We start from the raw sequence: 26,920 nt of genomic DNA, 5'->3' as shown, positions 1-26,920 counted from the left end.
GAGATTCGTGCACCCCGTGTTCCTTGCAGCGTTATCTATACCGGTAAAGATATGGAAGCAACGTAAACATCCACTGATAGATGAACACCAAATATTACTCAGCCATAGAAAAGGATGAGATCTTGCTATTTGTGACAACACTGATGGATCTAGAAGATATCATGCTAAGTGATAAGTCAGAGGAGAACAAATACCATATGATTTCAATTATATGTGAAATAAACGAGCAAACAAGACAGACTGGTAGGTGCAGAAACACTGTCGATTACCAGAAGTGGGGGATGCCAGGGGAGATGGAGGTTGGAGAAATTATCATTTATAAAATAAGACATAGGGTTGTGATGGACAGCATAGGGAATCTAGTCAATAACATAATAACTTTGTGTAACTAGATTTACCATGGGGATCATTTCATAATATAATCAAATATCAAGTCACTATGATGTGTACCTGAAACTAACAGGATATTTATTGTATGTCAGTTAGACTTCAGTATTTTTTTAATTAAAATTTCTTTGGCTAGTGTGAGAATAGACTAGCTGCTGAAAGTGGAAGAGGCACACCGGTTAGGACATTATTGCAGTGATCCAGAAGTGAGAACAGTTCATTGAAAGGTCTTTAGGCTGTATTGAGTTAGATGATTGGAATTGATCTAGTAGACTATGGGGAGTTATTGTAATTTGGTGGGGTGGAAGAAAGTGATGACACCAGAACTAAATTTAGGAAAAACAATTATGTATTTATAAAAAATACATGTATTTATAAAAATACATATGTAGAATTAAGGATGGACGGGGTAAAAGAAAGCCTATACCACAATTTTTGGGGGCCAGGAATATTTTGCTTTTTTATTTCTATAACCATCAAGAAAGAAAAAAACAGTTTATTGGAAGACATCAGAAGACTGAAGCAAGACAAACAAGCTCTTGAAGTAGACTTGGAAAGAATGAAGAAAGAGAGAGACCAAGCCAAAGATCAGATTGCTTATGCCACAGGTAAAATGCTGAGCTGAAAGTTTACCTTTATACTCGTAGTGTTCTTGAATTTAAGTAATAGTTGCTGTTATTACTTATGGAATCAGAATCATATTCCTTAAAGTATATTGTAATTTTAGAAATTTTTTAAAAAACTAGTTATTAATAGGCATGCAGATTTGATTGGTTTTAGCAAGAATAATTGCAGGATCAGGAAAAAAAATCAAGGATTATTTTGAATTTGTGGCATCTTATGTTTATTCATGTTCATGTTTGTCACCCTAGCTAGACTGTGACCTTCCTGAGGGCACAGTCTGCCTTTTTATCCCTGAGTCTGAAACCTAGGCTCTCAAGTATTTGCCAGATGAACCAATAACACTGCGCTGTGTTTATAGAAAACACAAGATAACTATGACATTCCCCACCAGGGAAGACAAAAGAAAGATAAGAATGCAGAAAAGTGTAATATTTAAAAAATTACAAATAAACATGAAATGTGGTACTATGGTACTACATAGGGGTTTTAGGGAAGAGTGGCATTTGAGCTGGGTCTGACAGATTGAAAGACGCAGAAGTGAAAGGATGGAGGAAGGTTGCTGGAATGTGTTTCTTAAGCATGTTCTTGAGTGCACCTATGGATTGGAGTTTAGGAAGACAGAACCCAGGGCTAGAAAGTGGATCAGAGGAGCCCTTGTGAGGGTCTTTCTCATGTGATATTATGATCTTCGGTGTAAGATATGTACAGTAAAATCCCCTTACCTGCATTTGCTTTACTAATCCGTAAAATAGAATTATAATAGTGCCCATCATATGTTTGTTGTATTAAATGAAATCATGCATGGTAAGCACTCTTTAATGTTTCTCATTGCAATTTTTAATATAATTCTAGGACTTCTTCATGTTTATTATCTCTTGGATCTAATATTTATTGTCTCACAGAAACAACTTTGCTTTTATAATGAAAATGGGAAAATGATAATTTATACACAGCCAATTTTGCTATGAATTTGAGGATTTGGACTATAAAAACAATCTTTATCTCTAGATTAAACTGGATATTACATTGCAAAGATAATTTTTTTCTTGTTTTTTCATAATGCTTTCATTAGATAGGCATTGGTGTTCATGTAATTTAGTTTATTTCCATATTTTGGAAAATTACAATCAAGTCCAGGAGTTCCTTTATCTTATAGGTGAAAAATTATATGAAATAAAAATCTTAGAAGAAACACATAAGCAAGAAATCAGTCGTCTACAAAAAAGACTACAGTGGTATGCTGAAAATCAGGAACTTCTGGATAAAGATGCAGTTCGGCTTAAAGAAGCAAATGAAGAAATTGAGAAGCTCAAACTTGAGGTAGTAAGATCATTTTAGAAAGTATTTCTGTGATGACCCCTATTCAGCATTAGTTCTTCTTAGCCTTATAAGTATAACTGAGTCAATACCATAAACACTGCTGATGAAAATAGCTGGTTTGGGTTTTGGTTTGCTCTTAGATGTGTAGGCTGTTAGAGATAAGACTGAGAATAAATCTAAGCTCCTTACCATAACCTGTCATGTCTGCATATCGTCTGAACCCTGCCTGCCTCATCTGTATATATCGTACTCCACGAATCACTCTCCTGCAGCCACACCAAACCTCCCTCTGATTCTTGAACATGCCATGCTTGTTCCATGGGTTGCCTTGGTCTAGATTACTTTGGCCTAGTTTCTTCCGTGTCTCACTCCTCATTCAAGTTCCAGCTCCAGTTTCTACTCCCCAGAAAGCCCTTTTCTGATCTGCTCATCTAATGGAGCTACCAGTCCTTCCCCTTCAGACCTTTCTTTCCATTCTGTCACTCTGTTTTATTTTCTTCCTAGCACTTGTCACTCTCTGGGGTTATTTTATTTACTCATTGATATACTTTATTAGCTTATTGTGTGTCTCCTCCACCAGAGTACAAGCACTGTAAAAGCAGGCTTATCTTGTTTGCCCTCCAGATCTCCAGCACAGCGCCCTGTCTGGGAATTAATAAATAAATGAACGAATACATTATGCGTCTTTCCTGGGGTTTCTCTGGTGTGTTTTAAATATGCTCCTTAACATTTTCTTTACTTATTGATAGGTTGAGAAACTGAAAGCTGAGTCTGGAAATCCATCTGTTTCACAGAAGATACGTTTAAAAGAGAAAGCAGCTGATGCCAAAAAAATTCAGGATCTAGAGCGACAAGTATGTGTTCAGGGTAAATTTTCATTAAGGCATTTTATATACAGTGCATTTTTGTTTTCTCTTGTTTCAAAAGTTCCTAGAAAATATAATTAACCTGAAAATTGTTGTTTTTATTCATTTATTTTAATATAGAACTGCCCCTTAAATTCTTGATATGCAATATTTAAAGTGACAGAAATAAAAGTAGTAAACAAAATCATTTTATGTAGTCTGTGGCTTTCTGCCTTAAAGAAGGTGTAGGCTGTTGTGCCTCATTGCACATAACCTGTGGATGAAAGGTTATTGTGCAATCTAGCTCTATTAGACATCTGGAAACAAGCAGCATTTTAAAACTCTGGGTATGGAGTTAGGATTCCTTCTCCTGATGAAAGTTTGGTGAGAAAGGATTACAGGAAAGGAGATCCTTGAGTTGGAAACATGTTAGAAAAGCTTAGGAAGTGTTGCGAAACACCCTGGAAACAGAACATTTAGCCTTCCGAAAAGCTGGCCTTAATTTTGAGTTCTTGCTCACTGTCAAGCTTTGAAATACTCTTCATGGTGTCTGTAGCTGGGAGACCTTTTCAAAAATCATATAGTGATACTTATTAGGATAAAGTTGTTTTTTCATTGAAGTAGTTGTTTTGTGGGGTGGAATATTAACTTTCTCCTTCTGTTTTTAAAACTCGGTAATGTTTTGCATTACATTTCGTAACGCAATATCAAAACAAAATAAGAATTTCCAACCCTGTTCATAAGGGAGCCTGAATCTGTAGTCAAGTCATGATCCTTAAATGTACAGCTATTATTCCATCACAAACGCAAAACTGTGAGGTCATCACTGGGCTGAGTATTTTCCCAGTTTTATGAGAGAAGGAAAACTAAGCAAAGAATTAACTTTGTTACTTTTACAGGACCTGTTCTTATATTAAAAGGTATGATTTGGTAGTTGGGCTCAATAGGCAGGAAAGGAATAGGGCAGAGGTGTTTTGAAGAGCGACGAATATTCTGAAATAACTGTAATCTAGGATTGCTTGGCTATTTTTCAGTGCTCAAGATTTAAATTAGCTAATGTAGATGAAGCCATCCAGAATTGTGAGAGAGAAGACCAAAGAAACTTCTTCTCCACCTGATGAATTTAAGAGAAATAATGTAGAACTAAATGTATGAGAGTGAAAAACTGAAGCATGCTTAAGAGCAAAATTAAGAATTGAAATGATCCATATTGACTAGGAATATAGCACTTTATACAAGTTACCTTTCTCTTTTATTAATGGTTTCATTAAAAGTTCATTGGTTTACCATTTTAAACTATATCTTTCTAAAATATTGTTCATTTATAGTATTTTGTATAGTTTGCTGCATGTACATTTCAGATCTTATTCTGTTCCCATGAACATTTCTATCCTAATGATTTTAAATCTTAACATATATTTTAAAGTCAAGGTATATCACAGTATATTCAGAATCATTTTGGAGCCATATTCTGAAATAGATCAATTATAGCATAATTAATAATAATTAAAAATCTCCTTTTCTAAATAGTACATAAGTAAAAATGGGGCTGGTTAGATGCATGCAATAATGAAAATTTCAGATTATGTGCAATTTTTTACTCATGCTTTTATTTAGTGGGATATTCCATAGCTTAATTTAGTGAGAATTTTTTAAAAAGCGTTTACTTTGTATGAGAGCCACACTGGTATTAGTCACCAAAGAATAATATTAAAAAGCAAAATTAAACTATGGATCTGAAAAACAACCTGAGGGTCTTGAAGGGACGGGAGGTGGGAGATTGGGGGAACAAGGTGGGAGGTATGAGGGAGGGCACGGATTGCATGGAGCACTGGGTGTGGTGCAAAAACAATGAATACTGTTACGCTGAAAAGAAATAAAAAAAAAAAAAAGACATACCATATCAAAAAAAAAAAAGAAAAATTAAAGAAAATATAAATAAAATCTAATTTTCCAAAAAAAAATAAACATTTAAGAAGTCAAAATTAGATTAAAACATTTCTTAAAATTTTAAGTGAAAACATTAATTATAAATAATATACACCATTTTTAAAAATCGAGATCTTCTTTTTTCAATATATATGGTGTGTTATATGTATGTATATACTTTTATATGCTTAGATCTACTCCAAATAACTAGATTTTCAATACCAGAGAAAACAAAGTTTTGAAAATGTTGCAGATGAAATTATCAATATTTGTTATCTAGATATATTTCAATTTATGGTACATATATAAATATGCAAGCAGTCTTCATGAATGGAAATGTTTGCTTTTAACTCTGCAAATGATGAGATCCTTGAATACTTAAACAGGAACAATATTCAATCTATAAACAATTTGGAGTACCAGCAACCCACCGTGCCTTAGGAAGGGTAGGTTCTGAGACCAGATGATAATAAAAACCAATATTATCAACCCCTTACTGTACACTGGGCATTCTGCTAAGCACTTTACCAAGATAGATGTCAACTGATCCTCACTTAAAAATATCAATGCCATGAAACTGGTATTGTTGTCATTCCCACTTTACCACTCAGGCAAAAGAAATTTAGATGGAGGAGTTGACAGAGGTCATAAAGCTGAGTGGCACAATTTTAACTCCAGACATGCTCTGACCACTGCACTACACTGCCTCTCATGTGCTGTTTTATTGTATTGTATGCTCAGAGGGTAGAAAACTGCTCAACAAAGAATTTTGTGCTTTAATATGTTTTTCTAAAATATCTTAACTGTAATACCTTTAACAAAAACAAGTATACACACATGCACATACATAATATCTATGAGCCTTAGCACTGTTCTTCCTTACAGAAAGACCATAAAATATATTATTGTTTAATAGACCAAATGAAAAGTTGTCTTTTGTGAAGACCTCATTAAACATTATTAATCCTCTTTGCTTTCTAAATGAAAGAAGTAACTTTAAGATAGATCAAACTGCATTTTGAGGGGGATATCTGTAGGAGGGATGAGGTCACGTAGAGATGGTTGCAAGTAGGGGCCGGTGCTTAGGAAGCTTGTGTTTATTGCAGAAGTTCTATACACTGATGTCATTTAAGTCATTTTTCAATCAATAGATAGTATAAACATGATCATCCAAGGGAGTCTGTGGGGAAAAAAGGAAAGACTATTTGTCCTCAGAAAGATTGGCTATTACTAATACAATAGAAAGTCCCAAGATCTATTTCAAATAAATGTAAGAGGATTTCTGTAAATTAACCAGTACTAAACTAGACATTATACTGTAGGGTTTTAAAATCAGATTATCTAGGGATATAAAATTTGAAATTAATCTATTTTTTATGCATTTGATTCAGTCTTAAGATGTGATATAAACCTGTCTTTGAAAGCTAGATGTGAATGATAGAGCATAATCTAAATTTGTACATTGAACTGCTTGATTTTAATATATTTGTGACCTTACATATATGCAAAACTATTTTAAAAGGTTAAGGAAATGGAAGGAATTCTAAAGAGAAGATATCCCAATTCTTTACCTGCTTTAATATTGGCTGCATCAGCAGCTGGTGATACAGTGGACAGAAATACAGTGGACTTTATGGAAAAAAGGATAAAAAAACTAGAGGCTGATTTGGAAGGCAGAGATGAAGAAGCAAAGAAAAGCCTTCGGACCATGGAACAACAGTTCCAGAAAATGAAGGTAAGAGCCGGCTAGACCCTCGGGGTCTCAGTACCAAGGGGGCTGAGTACCATGGGGGCTGGGCACTTCTCAGGTCTCATTTTGACAAATCACTAAACATCCTTCCCTGTAAAACCTTTACCATGAATGTCAGCAGATGCAAAAGAAACCTAGACCCATCTTGTCTTTTGTTCTCCTTCAGCACCTTTTCTTTTTGTTTCAAGCATGGAAAATCAAGCACAGGGCCCCCTCTTGGTGATAACATAGTTAGTGGAAATTAAGTCATGGAAAGGCAGAGTAAAACACCTCTGATGTATAGTCAATAAAAATTGATTTTTAATTGCCATGGTTGAAAATACTTTCTTGAAATTTCCCTAGACAAGGGAGAAGAGAGTAAGACAGAAGAATACGTCTTGGGGGGGTAGAACAGGGGGCCGGGCAATGCCTGTTGAAAATGTCTCACTTTCTCTGAGTTTTCTGGTCCTTCATGAAGAATGAAGTCGAAACTACAAGTGCTAGGATGACCAAGTATGAAAGAAGATGTGATATTTCATTTACTTTAAAAATTTGTTGAACACACAGTTTCTGCAGTAATTCATGCTAGATGTTTCACAGACATTTTAGTTCATCTTGCATCATCCTTTCATCACTGGTGAGAAATAGATATTGCTACCTTGCTTTACAGACAGGGGAGCAGAGATGTTCACAATTGAACATCTTGCCCGAGATGCTGCTGCTGGTGAGCGATAGAGCAAGGCCTCAAATCCTAGGCCATGCTGCTTCTAGGAAGCAGATCTCATTCTCCACAGATTTCTATCCTGAGAGAAGCAACAGACGATAGACTATAGATTCCAGAAACAGTAGAATGTTGAAAGCCTCGTCCAGTACATCGGCCTGCTAGTTAATTTAAGGTCCTGTCAAGGAAGTTGGTTTATTCCACCCTCTTTTTCAAATCTCTCAGCCTACTACCTGGTTCTCTTTCTTCTCTCACTCTCATGACTTCCAAGGAGGACTTCCGTTTTAAGCACTCAGTTTCCAACCAGGCTGACCTTCCTTGCTTTCTGCTCCAGTTCACCCATCTCTTTCTCCACTCTTCCTCTCACACAAATCTGAGGAGATGGCACAGTTGTGAGAGTAGGGGCTGTCACAGGTGTGTGTGTGTCTGGTGTTGCAAATTCCCCCAGTGCTACTTGGCAAGCCTATTGCTGTAGCTAATCAATTTCTTCTATTCCTCTGACCCCACAGTACTTTTAACAGATGCAGTACAATGGAAAACACAGGCTTTTAGAGTCAGACCAGCCTTTCCTCCAGGCCCAGTTTAACCCTTAGGGCTTCATGACTTCGCACTAGTTACTTCAGCTCAGTCTCCCTCTCTTCATATGTAAAAGAGATAATAACTGACTTAGTGCCAATTATGCCACTTAGACTCCCAAATTTCTTTCAGTTCCTCTGTACCCTTTTATCACCATGTCACTCTATGGCCATTATTAATAAGAAATTAGTAATAACTATTGTAATATGACTAGTCTACACATACCCACTTTACCCCATCCTCTAATCAGCTGTTGACAGGAAAGCCAAAATTATATTTCCATATCCCTCTGTCTTACACACATACACACCTTTCTTTATATCCCTCAATAACTTCCTCAATAATAAATTCCTCAAAAATGGTCTATAATTCCATGTACGGCCAGACCCCTCTCACTGTCCAGTATATTCTCCCACAGTGCTTTCTCTGTCCCGTTATACTAACATGTTTCTCCTACTTGGCCACACATGTTGGCAGACTCTTGCCTTTGACTGGCGTGCTCTGCCCACCTCATTCACAGCTAAGGTGTTCCTCTCCTTCAACTCTCAATCCAGGCATTGCCACCCAATGAGACCTTCATGGACTCTCTGATAGACAAATTATCTCACAGGCACTCTAGTCCCAGGCACTTCTCCATTGCATCTACCACATTTCCGGCCATTTTGATTGGATCATGAGTGATCGCTCTCCCCATCTAGCTTCTAGACCTGATGGCTGGGACTATTCTGCCTTTACTCACCATTGTGTTCCATCATTCAGCAAGGTGCCTGACACAAAGCAAATGCTGAAATATTTTACTTAATTGATCCCTAATTCGTAGGCTGTTGGAGGATCAAGCAGCAAAGTATATGTAAAGCCCTACTGCTTTGCATGGAGTGTAGCAAGTATTCAATAAATGATTATAATAATTACAACTAATATTAGCATTCCACTGTCCAAATAGAGGCATAAATTCCAATCCTCTAGCCTATTTTTTTTTAAAGATTTTATTTATTTATTTGACAGAGAGAAATCACAAGTAAGCAGAGAGGCAGGCAGAGAGAGAGGAGGAAGCAGGCTCCCTGCTGAGCAGAAAGCCCGATGTGGGGCTGGAACCCAGGACCTGGAATCATGACCTGAGCCGAAGGCAGCGGCTTAACCCACTGAGCCACCCAGGCGCCCCTCCTCTGGCCTATTTTTAATCTGTAAATCTACCCACCCTGACTTTTCTCTTTTTGCAGTTCCCTCCTGTCCCTGCTCACTCTGTCACTTCTTCCTTTCATTTCCAGTTCCCAGTACACGCCAAGCATTAGATTGCCTTGACCTGTATTCTTCCTATTTCCAGGAATGTCCCTGCTTCCACTTATCCCCAAATTTACACTCATCTCTCAAGCCCAAACCTAAATGTGCTCCCTCTGCTGTGGTCTTCCCACCTTTTCTCAGGCTTCCACGCACATTGGGGCGCCTCGTCCCCGTTGCACATATTCATAGGCCCGTTACCACAGTTGTCATAGGACAGTGAAACTTGCCATGTCACTGTCCTGACCAGGCTGTGAACTGTTGGAAGGCTACACTTCTTTATCTTCAGAATCTGGCACAGAGCCTGGCACACAGCAGTAGCTCAATAAATATTCATTGAATGGATGAACAAACACTGTAGTGCCTCCCTCCACAGAGGAACCTATTTAGGATTTTTTTTTTTGTAATACTAAAACTCCAGTATAACAAATCCAAGCTGATTTACTCGTTATGAGATTCCTAAATTGAATATTACGAAGAATATTAAGAATTCCTAAATTGAATATTAAGAAGTTGAAAATGTACTATTTCTTAAAGATTTCAGTGCCCCCAATTGCTTTCCCTATTTCTCCTGAAAGCGTAGTTTGTCAGTTTGCAGAGACGAGTACACAATAATAGGTTCAGTTGTGATACTTAAAATAAGTTTTATTATATATATATATATATATATATATATATATACAGAAATGTGTAATTTTTGTTTATAAAGAAACATTAATTGTGAGATGATGCAACATACTGAGAAGATAAAACATTATGCCCTTTCAAGATTAGGACTTCCCTCATCAGGGAACCTGCTTCCCCCCTCTCTCTGCCTGCCTCTCTGCCTACTTGTGATCTCTGTCTCTGTCAAATAAATAAATAAAATCTTTAGGAAAAAAAAAAAAAAGAATGCGCAGTGAGTGTCTGAATAAAGGAATAGGGAGGACCCAGCAGACCACAGGGCTTCAGTAACCAATGTCCTACTTAGCAGTGGTTTTGACCTGACACGGATTCTTGTCTTCAGATTCAGTATGAACAGAGACTGGAGGAGCAAGAGCAGCTACTTGCCTGCAGATTAAAGGAGGCATCGCAGAACCAGTCCGACAGCTCCCGCAGGGCCGAAGCACTAGAGAAGGAACTCGACGACATCAAGGACGCCCATCAAATCACTGTAAAAAAACTTGAAGCTGAAATAGACACTCTTAAACATCAAAATGCCAAATTGGAGCTCAAGAAAAATGATAAAGAGGATAAAGATTTCCAGTCTATCGAATTCCAGATAGAACAGGCTCATGCTAAAGCTAAACTGGTGAGGCTTAATGAGGAGCTGGCTGCAAAGGGGAGAGAAATACAAGACCTTTCGAAAACCGTAGAGAGGCTTCAGAAGGAGAGAAGGATGATGCTGTCTAATCAGAGCTCTAAGGGTAGAGAGGAAGTGACTGCAAAAAGAGCGAAGAAAGATGGTTTGCATTCAGGTAAAGGAAGTGCGAACTCATTCCCTGGAACCCTGGATGGCAGACTTTACCAACCACATACTTTCACTGACTCCCATGTTTCAGAGGTTTTACAAGAAAACTGCAGATTGAAAAATGAACTGGAGAGATTAACTGTAGAGAGGAATGAGCTGAAGATGAAATCTGAAGCCGCAGTGAACCAATTTGAAAATTCCATGAAAAGGTAAAATGTGAATCTGGAATTGTATGGGGACATACAAAGATAAAAACATCAAAATTGTAAGATATATTTCCTCTGGTAATTAGTTTTAACCCTGAACTGAATTCATTACCAAATCTTAAGAAATTGTATTACATTGCCAAGCATAGATCTCTCTCAGAGTAGGATCCTCTACCGGTTGGAAGCCAGATTCTGATAAACCTGAATCTCCATGTCAACCCCAACCATGTCCTTGGGCTGACAAATCCTGTCTCCACATTTATCTAGGTTGTGTTAATAAGCTGACCCATGGGGCCTTCTTGCAAATGAATGTCATCATTGATGATCCCTAGGCAGATGCAGAAAACAGCTGTTACTAAAACTAGTTGAACAGGGGCACCTGGGTAGCTCAGTTGGTTAAGCGTCTGACTCTTGATTGCCGCTCAGGTCATGATGTCAGGGTCATGAGATCGAGCCCTGCGTCTGCACTGAGTGTGGAGCCTGCTTAAGATCCCCTGGGGTACCTGGGTAGCTCAGCTCAGCATTAGCATTCCACTGACCAAATAGAGGCATGAATTCCAATCCCCTAGCTGGATTGCTGGGCGTCCAGCTCTTGGTTTCGGCTTGCGTCATAATATCCTGGGTCTGAGCCCTGTGTCGGGTTCCTCGCTCAGTGGGAAATCTGTTTGAGTTTCTCTCCCTCTGCCCCTTCCCCTGCCCCCATTCATGCAGTCACTCTCTCCCTCTCTCTTTCTAAAATAAGTCTTTAAAAAAACAAACTAGTTGACATTCTAAAAGGAAAAGTTCCTCTTTTCCAAAGAAACTCTTCAAAATAATCTAGTGCTCACATCCATTCATGCCTTGAAGAACTTTTGTGCTCATCCCTTTCCTTCTCAGAATCACTCAGTAGTGTCTACTTTCTTTCCTCCAAGCCTTCTAACATGTTCAGATCTTCTTCACTGTCCTCAAACCAAGTCCTAGTCCTCTTTCTGTCAGTACCAGTTTTCCACAAGAAGCCTCTTATTTGCACCTCACCTCCTCTCAACCGGGGCTCTCCTCCTCACCACTCTTGTAAATCTCATTTCTCAATAGTGACCTTTCCTGGTCCAGTGATGTTGTCTCTATTCTCATTTTCCTGGACATTGGTGGCTCTCCTGAAATAACGGGTTTCCTCCCATAACCTCCATGACTGACACCTCTGACTAACACTCCTCTTCCGTGCCTTTTAACTAACTCTGACTCCTTTTCATTCTCCTTCCTCAAAAATCAGACTTCTACCAGGGTTCATTTTTCAGCTTTCTGTTTATTCTCAGTTCTTTCTCCTTTGCTAAATTCATCCATTCTTGTGGTTTCTACAAACCATGACTCCAATTTACTTTTCAAGGCTTGTTTTCTTCCCTGAGCACAGATGTTAAATCTACTATTTTCCAAATTGTTCCTCTCAGAATCAGTAGTATCTCAAATTTTATTCCATTTTTCCAATAAACTCTCTCCTCCTCAAAACTTTCCCATTTCTGTCTATGACCGTGGTTTTTCAATCGCCAAGTCCAGCTTTACCTCCTTTATTTCTTGGGCTCACAGTTTATGGGGTGCTTCCTTATAAATACGTGTCCTTTTGCTTTCTACCTCCCTGTAGACAGCAGTCTTACCTGGTTTACTAGACAGCTTCCCCACCCTAATCTTCCTGATTTTAGTTTCTGTCTCCCCCAATCATTTCACTTAAAAATCATTAATATTCCTTAAATATTCCTGTATCTGAGTTATACTGCCCTCTAATAACTCCCACTTCCTGAAGTATCAAGACTAAATTATTCTACATGGCTTCCCAGGTGCCAGAACCTTCTCTGTGGGCCTGACTTGCTGAATGTCTTTGCTGCCTTTTGCTCATCCATGGTTCAAGTACTGCTTCCTTCACAAAGTATTTCCTAGAGCCTCCCAGGAAATTTCCTGCTCCTAGCTCCCCTATAACTTATGTACCAAGTACCTATATTAAGTACCAAGAAAGCACTAGTCGTACACTGCCTTATGACTCCTTGAGAACTGATATAAGATTACCCTTCTTGGGGCGCCTGGGTGGCTCAGTGGGTTGAGCCGCTGCCTTCGGCTCAGGTCATGATCCCAGGTCCTGGGTTCGAGCCCCGCATCAGGCTTTCTGCTCAGTGGGGAGCCTGCTTCCTCCTCTCTCTCTGCCTGCCTCTCTGCCTACTTGTGATTTCTCTCTGTCAAATAAATAAATAAAAATCTAAAAAAAAAAAAAAAAAGATTATCCTTCTTTTGCAACCTGGCGTAGGAGCAGAAGGAGCGAGCACTTAGACGAATGCCTATCGATTGATTGGCAGCTGTGTCTGATTGAATCATCCTGTCGACCATAAATGCTTCCAAACTGAAACCTTGTTTCTCAAGTCCTGAATGTGATACTGGAAATGAAGCTATTTGAAAAGAATCATATTCTTTTCAGAAAATAATTTAAAATTGAAATTCTTCCTGTGCATTTTTCTATACATGATTTGGTATTGTTAACCTGCTTATCAGATAGCCCTGGGCCTGAGAAGTGAGGAATAACTTTTCCCAATCCCAGATTTAGGCTGTTTTAGCTTTGTCGTTGTTGTTGTTGTTGTTCAGTTGTTTTTTACTTTAGTTTGGTTATATCATAAGTGCTTTAGATTTTTATGCTTTTCCGAAGACCCTAATCACACCCTTTCCATGAGGAAATATTCATATAAGTCAAATAAGCAACTGATAAATTTGTTTATAGTTTGGGGTTTGCCACGTTAATATGTATCAACAGAGATTTATCCAGTATCTGCTTTGAGTAAAATTCTGTCACTTTTTAATAACTTTTCCAGTAAGAGAGAAAATGTTTATCTGTAAGAATGTATCAAGTGTTTATCAGAACTTTGCCACTTATTAAACTGCCTCTGAATGTGTGAATTTTGTCAGAGACAAAAATCAGTCTCTCACACTTAAGCAAAAAACACTAGGTGCAGGTTACAGTGGGTCCCAAAGAATTACCATAAAGATTATTTTATTTTTATGACAAGGCAGCTAGCCCTGGAGTCATATGCATGGACCAAAAACATGTTGCCTAGAGACAAAGCTTTGGAGATCCTAAAAGGAACTGAGTTTCTCTTAAAAGATAAAATATGAGAATGAGGCCCTTGCTTTAATCCAGACAGAACATTTAGAACCTTTGATTCTACCAGAAAGTACAGCCCCAGGCTGGGGGTTGAGTGAAAGGTCCAGACTTTGAGCTCCAACTCTGCTGGGCTTAAACCCCAGGTCTGCAATTTACTAATGAACTCTAGAGACATCACTCTTTCCTAAACTCAAGTTTGCCCTTATAAAATTCAGTAAATAATAGCTCATGGCATGGTTGTAAGATCTCACAGGCGATCCTGTATAAAGCACCTGTCAGAGTGCAGTATTGGTGCTCTCTCCCACTTTGTTTCTTTAATTTCCAGGTTTCATATGTTATTTTTGTGCTAACTCTGAGTTGAAAGGCTGTTTTTATGCGTGATTTTCTTTGATTTGCTCTGCAGAGTCAAGGAAGATACTGCAGCACACATTGCATCTCTCAAAGCATCTCATCAGAGGGAAGTAGAGAAACTCCTTTGCCAAAATGCAGTAGAAAATTCTTCTTCCAAAGTAGCTGAACTAAATCGTAAAATAGCAACTCAAGAGGTAGATGACTTTAACACACTTTCTTTGGCTTTAAAATTATTTTTTTCAGGACTGTTAACAGAACATTATTTAATTCAGAAATACGTTAACTTTGCTTTTTGAGAGAAATGAGAAATTACTGACGTGATTTTTTTTTTATAGGAGACGGTGCCATTACCGTGCATTTAACTATTCTACTTTAAGATTATTCTCTCTTGAAACAGGGGTTTCTCAGTTTTGTCCCAACATTTCTCAAATAGTTCTTCTCCTAAGGGATGGTAGAAGGAATGGTAGAATCCCATTATGTAATTGAGACCTGAGTACTTGAACCTGAATGTTGAACCATCTCCCTCTGCCCAAGTCCTGGTTAACGAGTAATTATCCTAGTCATTCTTCTTGCCCAGTGGCCTTTCATTCATTAAACAAATAATGATTCAAGGTCTATAGACAATCAGGCACTGGGATAAAATAATCAACAGAGAGATACACATAACTGTAGTCATTACGAAGCACAGTCTTCTTAGAATTATGACAGAGTATGCTGAAAGTTCGTCCATGTTTCTTCTAAAAGGTGTATGTTCCTTCTTAGTATGTACATCTATGTGGAACATCCTTGAATACCTAGTATGTAGCCCATTTTCTATGGTGTTAGAAAATTGAAAACACAACATTAAGATAGAATAGTTATGTCCCGGGGCGCCTGGGTGGCTCAGTGGGTTAAAGCCTCTGCCTTCGACTCAGGTCATGATCCCAGGGTCCTGGGATCAAGCCCCACATTGGGCTCCTGCTCAGCGGGGAGCCTCCTTCCCCACCCGACCCCCGCCCTGCCTATCTCTCAGCCTGCTTGTGATCTCTGTCAAATAAATAAAAGTCTTTAAGGGGAAAAAAAAAAAAAAAAAGAATAGTTATGCCCCCCCAAAAGAAAGCAAATATGGCAAAAATGTTAGCAGTTGATAAATCAAATTGAAGGATATATAAATGTCCATTGTGCTCTCTTCTTTCGGTTTTAATTTTAAAAAACAAGCTGAGGTGGGGGGAAACCAGGAAATGTTATCTTGCAACCATCTCTCCCATCAATAATTATTTAATAGCATCTTTTTTTTTTTAAAGATTTTATTTATTTGAGAGAGAGAGAGAGCATGAGAGGGGAGAGGTCAGAGGGAGAAGCAGACTCCCTGTCAAGCAGGGAGCCTAATGTGGGACTCGATCCCGGGACTCCAGGATCATGACCTAAGCCGAAAGCAGTTGCTTAACCAACTGAGCCACCCAGGCGCCCCTATTTAATAGCATCTTGATTAAAAACAAATCACTCAGGGGGGCCTGGGTAGCTCAGTCATTTAAGCATCCAGCTCTTGATCTCAGCTCAGGTCTTGATCTCAGGGTCATGATTTTGGGCCCTGCCCAGCGTAGAGCCCACTTAAACTTCCCAGTTGAGCAATTTTATTTGGTTGTAGGGCCAGATATTGGATATTATGAAACTATTGGGCATTATTTCAGCTATTAAAAATGCTAGTATGGTTTTGTGAGAAGATACCCTTATAAGGAGATGCATGTTGAAGTATTTGGGGGATTTGGGTGAAGTGTAATGAGGTCTATAATTTAAGTTCATATAGCTCAGAAACAAAGAATTTGGCCTATTTTAATATTTCAAGGAGAATGATTTAGAGTACTTTTCAAAGGTAATCAGCATATAGCAGTTGCAGATAACTTCTCTGGCTTTCTCCCTCCACAGAAGCAGGCTGTCTGTGGGCAGTATAAACATGATAGCAAATCAATGTGTAGTTGGGAGAGGCGGATGAGGTAGTGTCATTGCACCATACATAGTGCCATTAATGTTACTTTCCCGGGTTCCTAAATCTAATACTATAAATTAGGAGTTAAGTGGAAGTCAGCATAGTCTGAGGAGGAAAACAGTAAAAGCATTAGAGGTTAAGAGATGCACATTTTTCCTAAGTTTTCAGTTTCTTGATGAAAGTATTCATGTACTTGTTTGCCAAAAATGTGTGACATTTATTTCATGCTAATACTAGGCTTGTGCGGTCTTTGTCATTAGCTCTTTAATTAAAAACTATTCTCCTACTTAATCACAAAATAATAAAGATGATATTGGCTACTTTCTTCAGAACCCTTTGACTTTTTAATAGAGGTTTATTTTAAAAGGTGTTTTTCAGGCCTCCAGGAGAAAAGTACTAGAGATAAAGAAGTCACGCAGTTATATAGCCATTAATTTGTATTATGTGTGATGCTTTATATTAAATATTAAAACAAAATAATGAGTGTATTCAATGAGCTTAGTTAATCTATGAACTTAATTCCTGTGGCAGTTTATTTCCATGTTAGAGTTTGGTAATTTTAAAATATTGAGAATTTCTTTTAGTACAAACAAAATCCATTAGTTGGTTTTCTTATATTTTTCAAATGATGTTTGGGGAAGCACTCTTAACTCAGCACTTCTAACATAATTCCCTAGGTACTTCTAAAACATTTCCAAAGTCAAGTTAACGAGCTGCAGGGTAAACAAGAGTCTCTTGCAGTTTCTCAAGTTCGAGAAGAAATCCTACAGAAAGAGGTAAGAAATAACAAAAGTATTGGGCTAACATAAGCTTTTCTTAGCCATTTCAATCATACTACTTTCATATAAATTTTTTTAACAAATGTGCAAATAGAAATATCCTGAAAATATATCAATAACTTGTTTACGGTAAGTCTGCTTTCCCCAGATGGAACTCTCAAATATTTTCTTATATAGTTGATGTTGACATTTTTCTGGGCATTGAGGAAATAGAGTGAAGGGGTATTTGGATCTTTTTTTTTTTTTTTTTTTTTTTAAGGAGATAAAACTAGATGGTTAAGGCCATTTCTGCATTAAGTATGAATACTATAAAGCAATCATTATAGTCATGCTGGATCCCCAGTGACAGTATTTTAGGAAATAGATCTTTCTGGAAACTCACCCTTTTATTACTCTAAGATCCTTTTAGTTCTAGAAATTATTTAAAAAAAAAAAAAAAGATAAACTGCATTCTTTGAAGCATGTACACCACTTTTTATTCAAGAATTTATTAAACCATAGAAGCAGAACATACATACAACTAACGGCATTATGAAAAGATTAATGTAAAAACATTCCACACTTAGGTATAAATTAATTGAAAGGCTGTAGTTCAGCATATATGCATTCTTTTCATTGTTTAAGATGTACATAAACATTGTTGAATAAGCAGTAATTTAGCAGAACTTCACACACATAAAGTAAACTTTTGAGGAAAAGTAATAAAAGGAAGTATGTTCTAGTGTTTGCAAGATAAAGGTCAGTTTTAGTCAAGTTACAGTGTTCCTAGTTTAAGAATAGATAAACTATTTTGAAAATAGGAAAGATGCAACACATGATTTTGAAGCCTGTTTACTGAAAAACTTAAAACACTCCATCTCTTAAATAAAATACAGTCTGCCTTTTTAATAGGCAGTACATTTATAATAGCTGTTTTAACAGGGCTTATTTATTCCCACTACTGATAACCTCCTGAGAGCCTTCCAAGGGACTTTTCTCTCGGGCTGGTGGGAATAGTTCATTTTCCCAGCCCTGCAGGAGCTCCCAGAATTATTCTGGCTATTTCCACTGGCTTCGAAGGTGCCTCGGGGCAGCCAGCTAGGCAGTCTTAGAGTTCACCTGGTGTGTTGCCTATTCCTCACAAATCACAGTCCTGCAGTGCTGTTAGCTGGGGTTTGAAAACAGTTGCTTCGCAGGTCATCTAGTTTTTCAGTTGTTTAAGAAAGATGGGTAAATCCCATTCTCTTTAGGACCACAAGAAAAAGCACAACACACAGTTTTTAACGGGAGTAAATTCTGTTTTTATTTTTGACTGCTTGTTTGTTGTTATTCTATCTCTAGAGAAAACCGTGATCTAAAATTTTCCAACATAGTTAAAAAAATAAAATAAAATTTTCCAACATAGTTCAACACCTTGGGAGGTGAACCATCAAAACCTGAAAAGATTTTTCTAATTTCTGCATTTTGTTCCATGCCTATGTTACCTCAAGTGTTGTCAAACCACATCTCTTTAAAATCCTAACTGAGGCATGAATTCCTCAAAATCTTTTTTTAAAAATATTATAATGAAAAAGGTAATCGTTCATATTTTAGCACTCATCATAGATTTCTGGTCTTATTTTTCCACTCACTGTTGACTCCCAACAATCTGTTTATTTCCTTGCACCCTGAAGTTGAAGACAAAGGACTTGAATCTCTACTCAGACTCCTTAAATTTAGACAACTGAGAGGACTGCTGCTATTATTGCTAGTTTCCATGTTCTGCAGTTAGTATATGCATTTTATTGGTCATAATTTTTCATCGGTAGGATTTTGTTTTACCTGTATAGTCTATTCAAATTTTAGAAACCATTCAAGAGTGACCCCTAATATGAACTCAAGGACTATTAATAGTGACTCCTAAAAATTATCAGAATTTTTACTGTAATTTGTGTCAAATAGTCTAGAGCTAGCAGCTTTTATTTACAAATGAATAGTAGGAATAATTTGGGGGGTTATGATAAGATCTGGGTGTAAATTCTTCAACATATTAGTGAGCCTTAGGGTGACAGGTCATGTAAACATTTAGAGTCATGTAGTGACCGTAGGCAACACTTGGTACTCTGGATATAAACCAGGAAACAGCAAGGCAGCAGCGGGCCTTTTGCTCTTTGGTGTGAGTAGTTCCCACAGCAGTCCACACAGCTGTTCTGGAGACCACACAGGTACAAGGGAGTAAGACTCACATCTGGCAGTTAGAGGAATCACCCAGGCTTAAACTCCCCACATTCCGCAAGAACGAGCGTCTCCTAATACGTTATGCACAGTGGATCCCACGGGGACATGCCCAGTGCAATAGTCACCACTTCCAGGAGAGCCCAAACCTACCACTTCCCACCAGGTATTTCAGTTCATGCCGAATCCTCCAAGCCCAGAGGATGTTCCACCAGTTGGGGCCTTACCATAAGCAGTGTACCTTTATCAAGAGAACAAAGCTAGAAAGTGAATTGAACCCAAGGCCAGTTTCTCATGCAGAAGGAAGAATTGTATTTACCTTTTACCCACAGCCGTTTACTATTGTTTTTAAACTCTTAGTCTCAGGTTTCTTTAGCTATTAAATGGAATAAAGTCTACTACTTAGCTTTTAGAAGAAATGTTTAGGTATCAGGCACTATCAATAGGCTTTTGGGATACAGAAATGAGTAGAACACCTGAAGGTATCACCCTGAAAGGGCTTGTATTCTAGTGAGTGGGACAAAGAAATAAACCAACATATAAACTAAGGTCCCCCAGCTAACTTTCTTTGCATCAGAACTGAGTCACATGCCCACCTCCAAACCAGGCATTGCCAGAGGACAGACAGTGGACAGCAGTAATGGGCTTAAATCTAAGGTCAGTATCTCCTTCAGTTCTAGACCATATTGGAATCTAGACTCACTAGATTAAGTGTTCACAAGCACTAGCGTTCATCCCAGCAATGTGGCCAGGGAAATGCATCAGCCAGTAAGTTGCAAGGTAGGAAGGCACATGGGATGGTTGGAAGCACACAGACTCCAGCAGGTCATGGTCATTTAAAGGAGTAAAAATAGCAGTAATTTTATGGTTCATTCTGAATTGAAATTTGTAGTTTGTAAGATTATCTACTCACCAGCATATAAAAGGATAGTACATATGTCTTCTCTGGGAAGAAGTCTTTGGGCTATGCATGGATCATTTGAATTCCCCTAACCGAGCCTCCTCCTGCTAGTGGTCTGTGATGTCTGTCTCCTTTATTAGGAAAACATGTTAATCCATCTTGAGTAACACGATCTGGGCGAATCCCTCTTTCACTTCAGTAAAACAATAAAGTAGTAAGACAATAAGAATTTTATCCATTTAGGAATATATGCTTTCTTTTTATTGATGTTACATACTTCTATCCCTGGTGAGTATGGATTTGTTTATAAATAATTTTTAATATATTTTATTAAATATTTAAGACTATTTAACATTTTTGTACTAAGATTAATATATATTAGAGAAATTAGAAAGTATAAAATCATCCACAATCCCATTACCCAGAGCATATTTTGCTATTTATTCTTTCAGATTTTCTTTATTCATATATAGTTACAAATACTGTGAGGGTGTGTGCTTATGCACACACACATGTAAAATACATGTTTATGTGTGTTTGCATATATAGGATTTTAAAGGATAATTTTTTACCTAACAGTATATATAAATATATTCCCATGTCAGTATATACCTTCTCATTTTTTTCCAATTTTATTGAGATATAGTTGACATATACTATTGTAGAAGTTTAAGGTATACAGCATAAAGATTTAACTTCTATATATAATGAAATGATTACTACAGTAAGCTTAGTTTTCATCCATTAAGAAAAAAAAAGATTTTTCTTACCTCGGTTAACACTGAGAACTCTTAGGATTTACTCATGTATGTATGTATGTATGTATACCATGCGGCAGTGTTCACAATGGTCTTCATGCTATACATTGCATTCCTAGTATAGTTACTTATAACTGGAAGTTTGTTCCTTTTTGATCGCTTCATCCAATTCCCCTTTTAACCCTTTCCTGTCCACCTTTGATAACTACAAATCTGATCTCTTTTTCTAGGAGTTTGGGTTTGTTTGTTTTTTTTTTTAAGATTCTATATATAAGTGAGATCATATGGTATTTGTCTTTCTATGACTTAGTTCACTTAGCATAATACCAGGAATGGGTTCCCTGCAGATCATGAAAATGTTGTCTCATTACAAACTCAAAATCATTTTTCAGTCATTAAAAAGTTTACAGAAGTTGAAGTGATATTTAACAAATATGACAGTGCCAATCATCCCAATTAAAGTGTGCAAATTTTTTTGGTCACCGGTGATAATCAGGGATGTCCCACATTTTCAAATATTTAGATTTGCTTCTGATTTCATTGGCTTGTATTTTCACATAATTGTATGGGGTCGGGGGGGTGTGTTTTGGATTTTTTTTTTTATAGCATTATCAGTGTTATTAGGTACTGAGTGTTTCCATAGGAAACATGATTGAATTTTTAATTTTAGCCTTTTTCACTTGCTTATTATTTTGCTTTTAAGATTTTATTTATTTGAGAGAAATAGAGCAGGAGAGGGGAGAAGGTCAGAGGGAGAAGCAGACTCTCTGCAGAGCTGGGAGCCTGATGTGGGACTCGATCCTGGGACTCCAGGATCATGACCTGAGCAGTCACTAAAACCAACTGAGCCACCCAGGTGCCCTTATTTTGTTTTTTAATACTAGCAGTAAATTATAATTATGTGGTATAAAGAAAATACATTTATTTCACGAAGCCCAAAATAAAGATCTCTCAGACCCCTCTGTTTAGTCACTGGCACCATGAAAATATGACCTTTTTTCTCTGTGAACCATGGTATGAAAAGGGAGGTACCACACTAGACTGTAACCTCGATGAGGATGGACTGTATCTTTCATGTCTGTATTCTCAGACCTAAGATAACAGCCAGGACAGAAAGAATTCAGTATGTTATCTCAGAAAGAGGTTGAACTCTTTCTCTGTGTTGGGTACTATACTGTGTAGGATGCTTAAAATGTATTACTTAACCCTAAAAGTAATCAACCTATTAAATACATTGATACTTTGTTAGCAAATCTGAATATACCAAAGACAGTGCCCACCTTCATTATGAATGCTGTAATCAGCCTGGCATACATGGGAGGAGGTGGTCCAGTCATCTGGAACCTTTTGGATTATGAGGTCACTTCAGAGTTAGAATAATAATTTTAATTCTGGCTCAGCCTAACAACTCAAGGTATTTTTCTTACTAAAAAGAAGCCTCTTCTCTAGATAAATTTTATACAAAGAAAATGTAGTAAATATTCTTAAAACTACCTGGTAAAAGCTTTTTTTCTTATCAATTTTTCATTTATTTCATACCTCAATTTTAGATTACAAAACTCCTAGAAGAACTGAGAGAAGCCAGAGAAAACCATACACCAGAGATGAAACATTTCATGGGCTTAGAAAAGAAAATTAAACAGATGGAAATGAGACATCAACAAAGAGAGCAGGAACTTCAACAGGTAAAGTAGTAAATTATATTTACACATTTGTATAGCTCTTCACTTTTAAGTACCTCCCATTTGCTATAGTTTTACCATCTCTAGCAACACTTACTTCCTGAAGTGTTTCATTGTGTATTGATATTAAGAATAAAAATACAGCTTTTAAGAGCATATAAAACTTTAAATTTCAAATGCCTAAAAGACTGGTTTATCTTCTCTCAAATTTAAAAAAAAATTGATACAAGTTGTTTCTCTAAGATTTTATTTATTTTAGAGAGAGAGAACACAAGCAGGGGGAGGAAGAGGGAGGAGGGGAAAGAATCTCAAGCAGGTCCCAAGCCAAACATGGAGCCTAATGCATGGTTTGCTCTCATGACCCAGAGATCATAACCTGAGCCCAAACCAAGAGTCGGATGCTTAACCAACTGAGCCACCCACGTGCCCCTCATGTTCTTAATTACTGATGGCTGCCTAAAAAGAATGAGTTTTGAAATCCATAGTCCATATTCATTTTATAAATGTTTATAAGAAGTAGAATTACATTAAAAGATAAATCATTTAAAATATATGCCTGGCACTAGTAATATCACAATTACTCAACTACAGATAATAGAAATTTAAAATGAATGAGCTTTAGTATAGATCACATTAGACCACAAAATAAGTTTCATAATATTAGTAAGATTGAAATCAAAGCAAGCATTTTTTCCAACCAAAATGGTATGAAACTACAAATCAATTACCAAAAAAACAACTACAACAACAACAACAACAAAAAAACACAAATACATGGAGGCTAACCAAGATGCTACTAAATAATAGGTCAAGGGAAAAATCATAGAGGAAATTTTAAAACGCCTTGAGACACATAACACAACATTCCAAAATCTTTTGGACACAACCAAAGCAGTTCTGTGAGGGAAATTTTTCATAGCTCTTCAGGCCTACCTCAAGAAACAAGAAATAGGGGCACGTGGGTGGCTCAGACAATTGTGTCTGCCTTCGGCTCAAGTCATGATCCCAGGGTCCCGGGATGGAGCCCCACATCAGGCTCCCTGTTCAGCAGAGAGCCTTCTCCCCCTGCCTATCGCTTCCCCTGCTTGTCTCTGTGCTTTCTCTCTCTCTGACAAATAAATAAATGAAATCTTTCAAAACAGAAACAAGAAATATTTCAGGGCACCTAGGTGGCTTGGTCGGTTAAGTGCCTACCTTTATCTCAGGTCATGATCTCAGGGTCCTGGGATTGAGCCCCATGTAGGGCTCCCTGCTCAGTGGGGCATCTGCTTCTCCCTCTCCCTCTGTCACTCCCCCCACCTACTTGTGCTCGCTTGTTCTCAAACAAAATCTTAAAAAAAAAAAAAAAAAAAAATCTATCACACCTAAAGAAACTAAAAAAGAACAAAGCTCAAAGATAGGAGAAAGAAGGAAGTAATAAAGGTCAAGAAAAAAAAATAAATGAAATAGTTTCATTCATCTTTTCTATTTTTTGGTCTCTAAGAGGTGGTTCTTTGAATTATAAACATTAACTGATAAGCTTATAAAGACAGACTCATCAAGAAAATGAGAGGACTTCAATAAATACACTCAAAAATGAAAGAGGGGGAATTAAACCAATACCACAGAAATACAAAGGTTTATAAAAGATTACTGTGAAAAGTTCTATGCCAACAAATTGAACAACCTAGAAGAAATGGATTTCTATAAATATACAGTCTCCCAAGATTGAATCAGGAAGAAATAGAAAATCTGAACGGACTAATTACCAATAACAAAATTGGATTGGTAACCAAAAAATTCCCAGGAAAGAAAAGTCTAGGAACAGATGGCTTCAAATGTTGGAAGAATACACCTGTAAAGAATTCATTCCAATCCTTTTCAAACTATATGAAAAAAATTGAAGAGGAGGGAATATTTTCAAAGTCATTCTTACAAAGCCACTATTACCCTGATACCAACAACAAAGACATAACAAAAAAGAAGAAATCAGACTTTGTCCCTAATCAACATAGATGCAAAAATCCTTAACAAAATTATTAGCAAACTGAATTCAAAACTACATTAAAAGAATCAGTCACCACAATATGGGGGGATTTATTCCAGCGATGCAAGGACGGTTGAGCATCTTCATGAGACACATTAACATTAACAAAGGAAAAGATAAAAATCATATAATCTCAGCAGATATCAGTCAAAAAAGCATTTGACAAAGCTCAACATAAATTCATGATAAAAATTCTCAACTCACTGGCTACAGAGGGAACAACATAATAAAGGCTACATACAACAAACCCATAGCTAACATGATGCTGCTGTGGTGAAAAACAAAGCTTTTTCATGATTTGGTACGAGAATGTCCACTCTCACTGCTTTTACTCAAGATAGTACTGGAATTCATAGGCACAATAATCAGACAAATAAAAAGCAGGGGCACCTGGGTGGCTCAGTGGGTTAAAGCCTCTGCCTTTGGCTCAGGTCATGATCTCAGGGTCCTGGGACCAAGCCCCACATCGAGCTCTCTGCCCGGCAGGGAGCGTGCTTCCCCCTCTCTCTCTCTGCCTGCCTCTCTGCCTACTTGTGATCTCTGTCTGTGAAAAAAATAAAATCTTTAAAAAAAAAAAAATAGCATACAAATTGATAAGGAAGTACAACTGTTGCTATTTACAGATAGCATGATACTGTATATTGAGAACCCTACAGACTCCACAAAAAATCAGAATAAATTAGTTCAGTAAAGTCGCAGCATACAGACATCTGTTGCATTTCTGTATACTAAAAATCAGCAAAAATAAATTAAGACAATCACTTTATAACTGCATCAAAAAGAATAAAATATGTAGGAATAAATTTAACCTAAGAGTTAACAGACCTGTACTCTGATAATTCTAAGACCTAGATGAAGGAAATTAAAGGGGGCACAATAAATGGAAAGTTACCAAAGATACCACCATACTCATGAATTGGAAGAATATTGTTCAGATGGTCATAGTACCCAAAAGCAGTCTGCAGGTTCAGTGCAATCCCTATCAAAATACCAACAGTAGCATTTTTCATAGAACTAGCATAAATATTCCTCAAGTTTATACGGAATCACAAAGGACCCCGAGTAGCCAAAGCTGAAGGTATCACACTCCCAGTTTTCCAACTGTACTACAAAGCTACAGTAATGAAAACAGTATAGGACTGGCAGAAAAACATACAGATCAATGAACAGAATAGAAAGCCCAGAAATAAACCTACACTTATGTGGTCGATTAATCTATGATAAAGGAGTCAAGAATACATGATGAAGATAAGACTGTCTCTTCGATAAATGGTGCTAGAAAAACTGAATGGCTGCATGCAAAAGAATGAAATTGGACCACTATCTTACACCATATACAAAAAAAAAAAAAAAAACAACCCTCTAAGTGGATTAAGACCTAAATGTAAGACCTGAAACCATAAAACTACAAAAAACAAATAGTAAACTCTTGGAATCAGTCTTGGCATTTTTTTTTTTTTTTTTGATGTGTCTCCTCAGACATCAATAGATCATCCAGACAGAAAACTTTAAGGAAACATTGGCTGAAACAACACATTAGGTAAGATGGAATTAACATATACAGAACATTCCATCCAAAAGTAGTAATACACATTTTTAAACACACATGGAACATTTTCCAGGATGGATCATATATTGGCCATGAAACAAGTCTTAATAAATTGAAGACTGAAGTATCAGGCCAATTTCCCCAAACACGAGGATATCAAACTAGACATCAATTACAAAGGGAAAAAAATGGAAAATTCATAAATGTGTGTAATGAAACCAAATTAAGCAACCAATAGGTTGAAGAACAAATCGACAGAGAAATATAAAAATATTTTTGAGGGTGCCTGGGTGGCTCAGTGGGTTAAGCCTCTGCCTTCGGCTCAGGTCATGATCTCAGGGTCCTGGGATCGAGGCCCGCATCTGGCTCTCTGCTTGGCAGGGAGCCTGCTTCCTTTCTCTCTCTCTGCCTGCCTCTCTGCCTACTACAAATTCTTTATTTGATCTGTCAAGTAAATGAATTAAAAAAAAAAAAACTTTAAAAAAATAAAAAATATTTTGAGACAGTTGAAAATGGAAACACAGTATACCAAAAC

General features: G+C 37.3%; 1 protein-coding gene across 4 annotated transcripts in view; it reads left to right on the top strand.

Moving 5' to 3' along the window:
* Positions 1-26,920, top strand: part of CEP162 (centrosomal protein 162) — a 103,225-nt gene that overhangs the window by 68,762 nt on the left and 7,543 nt on the right. For all 4 annotated transcript variants that reach the window (XM_047734066.1, XM_047734068.1, XM_047734065.1 and 1 more), the window contains exons 19-26: positions 869-995; positions 2,168-2,331; positions 3,081-3,185; positions 6,628-6,840; positions 10,416-11,068; positions 14,584-14,725; positions 17,175-17,273; positions 22,679-22,813. In XM_047734066.1, the coding sequence (XP_047590022.1) occupies positions 869-995; positions 2,168-2,331; positions 3,081-3,185; positions 6,628-6,840; positions 10,416-11,068; positions 14,584-14,725; positions 17,175-17,273; positions 22,679-22,813 (1,638 nt within the window). The remainder of the gene's footprint in view (positions 1-868; positions 996-2,167; positions 2,332-3,080; positions 3,186-6,627; positions 6,841-10,415; positions 11,069-14,583; positions 14,726-17,174; positions 17,274-22,678; positions 22,814-26,920) is intronic.

The sequence above is a fragment of the Lutra lutra genome, chromosome 6 (genome assembly GCF_902655055.1).
Source record: "Lutra lutra chromosome 6, mLutLut1.2, whole genome shotgun sequence".
NCBI classification, from domain to species: domain Eukaryota; kingdom Metazoa; phylum Chordata; class Mammalia; order Carnivora; family Mustelidae; genus Lutra; species Lutra lutra.
This window is presented reverse-complemented; position numbering and strand designations above follow the sequence as displayed.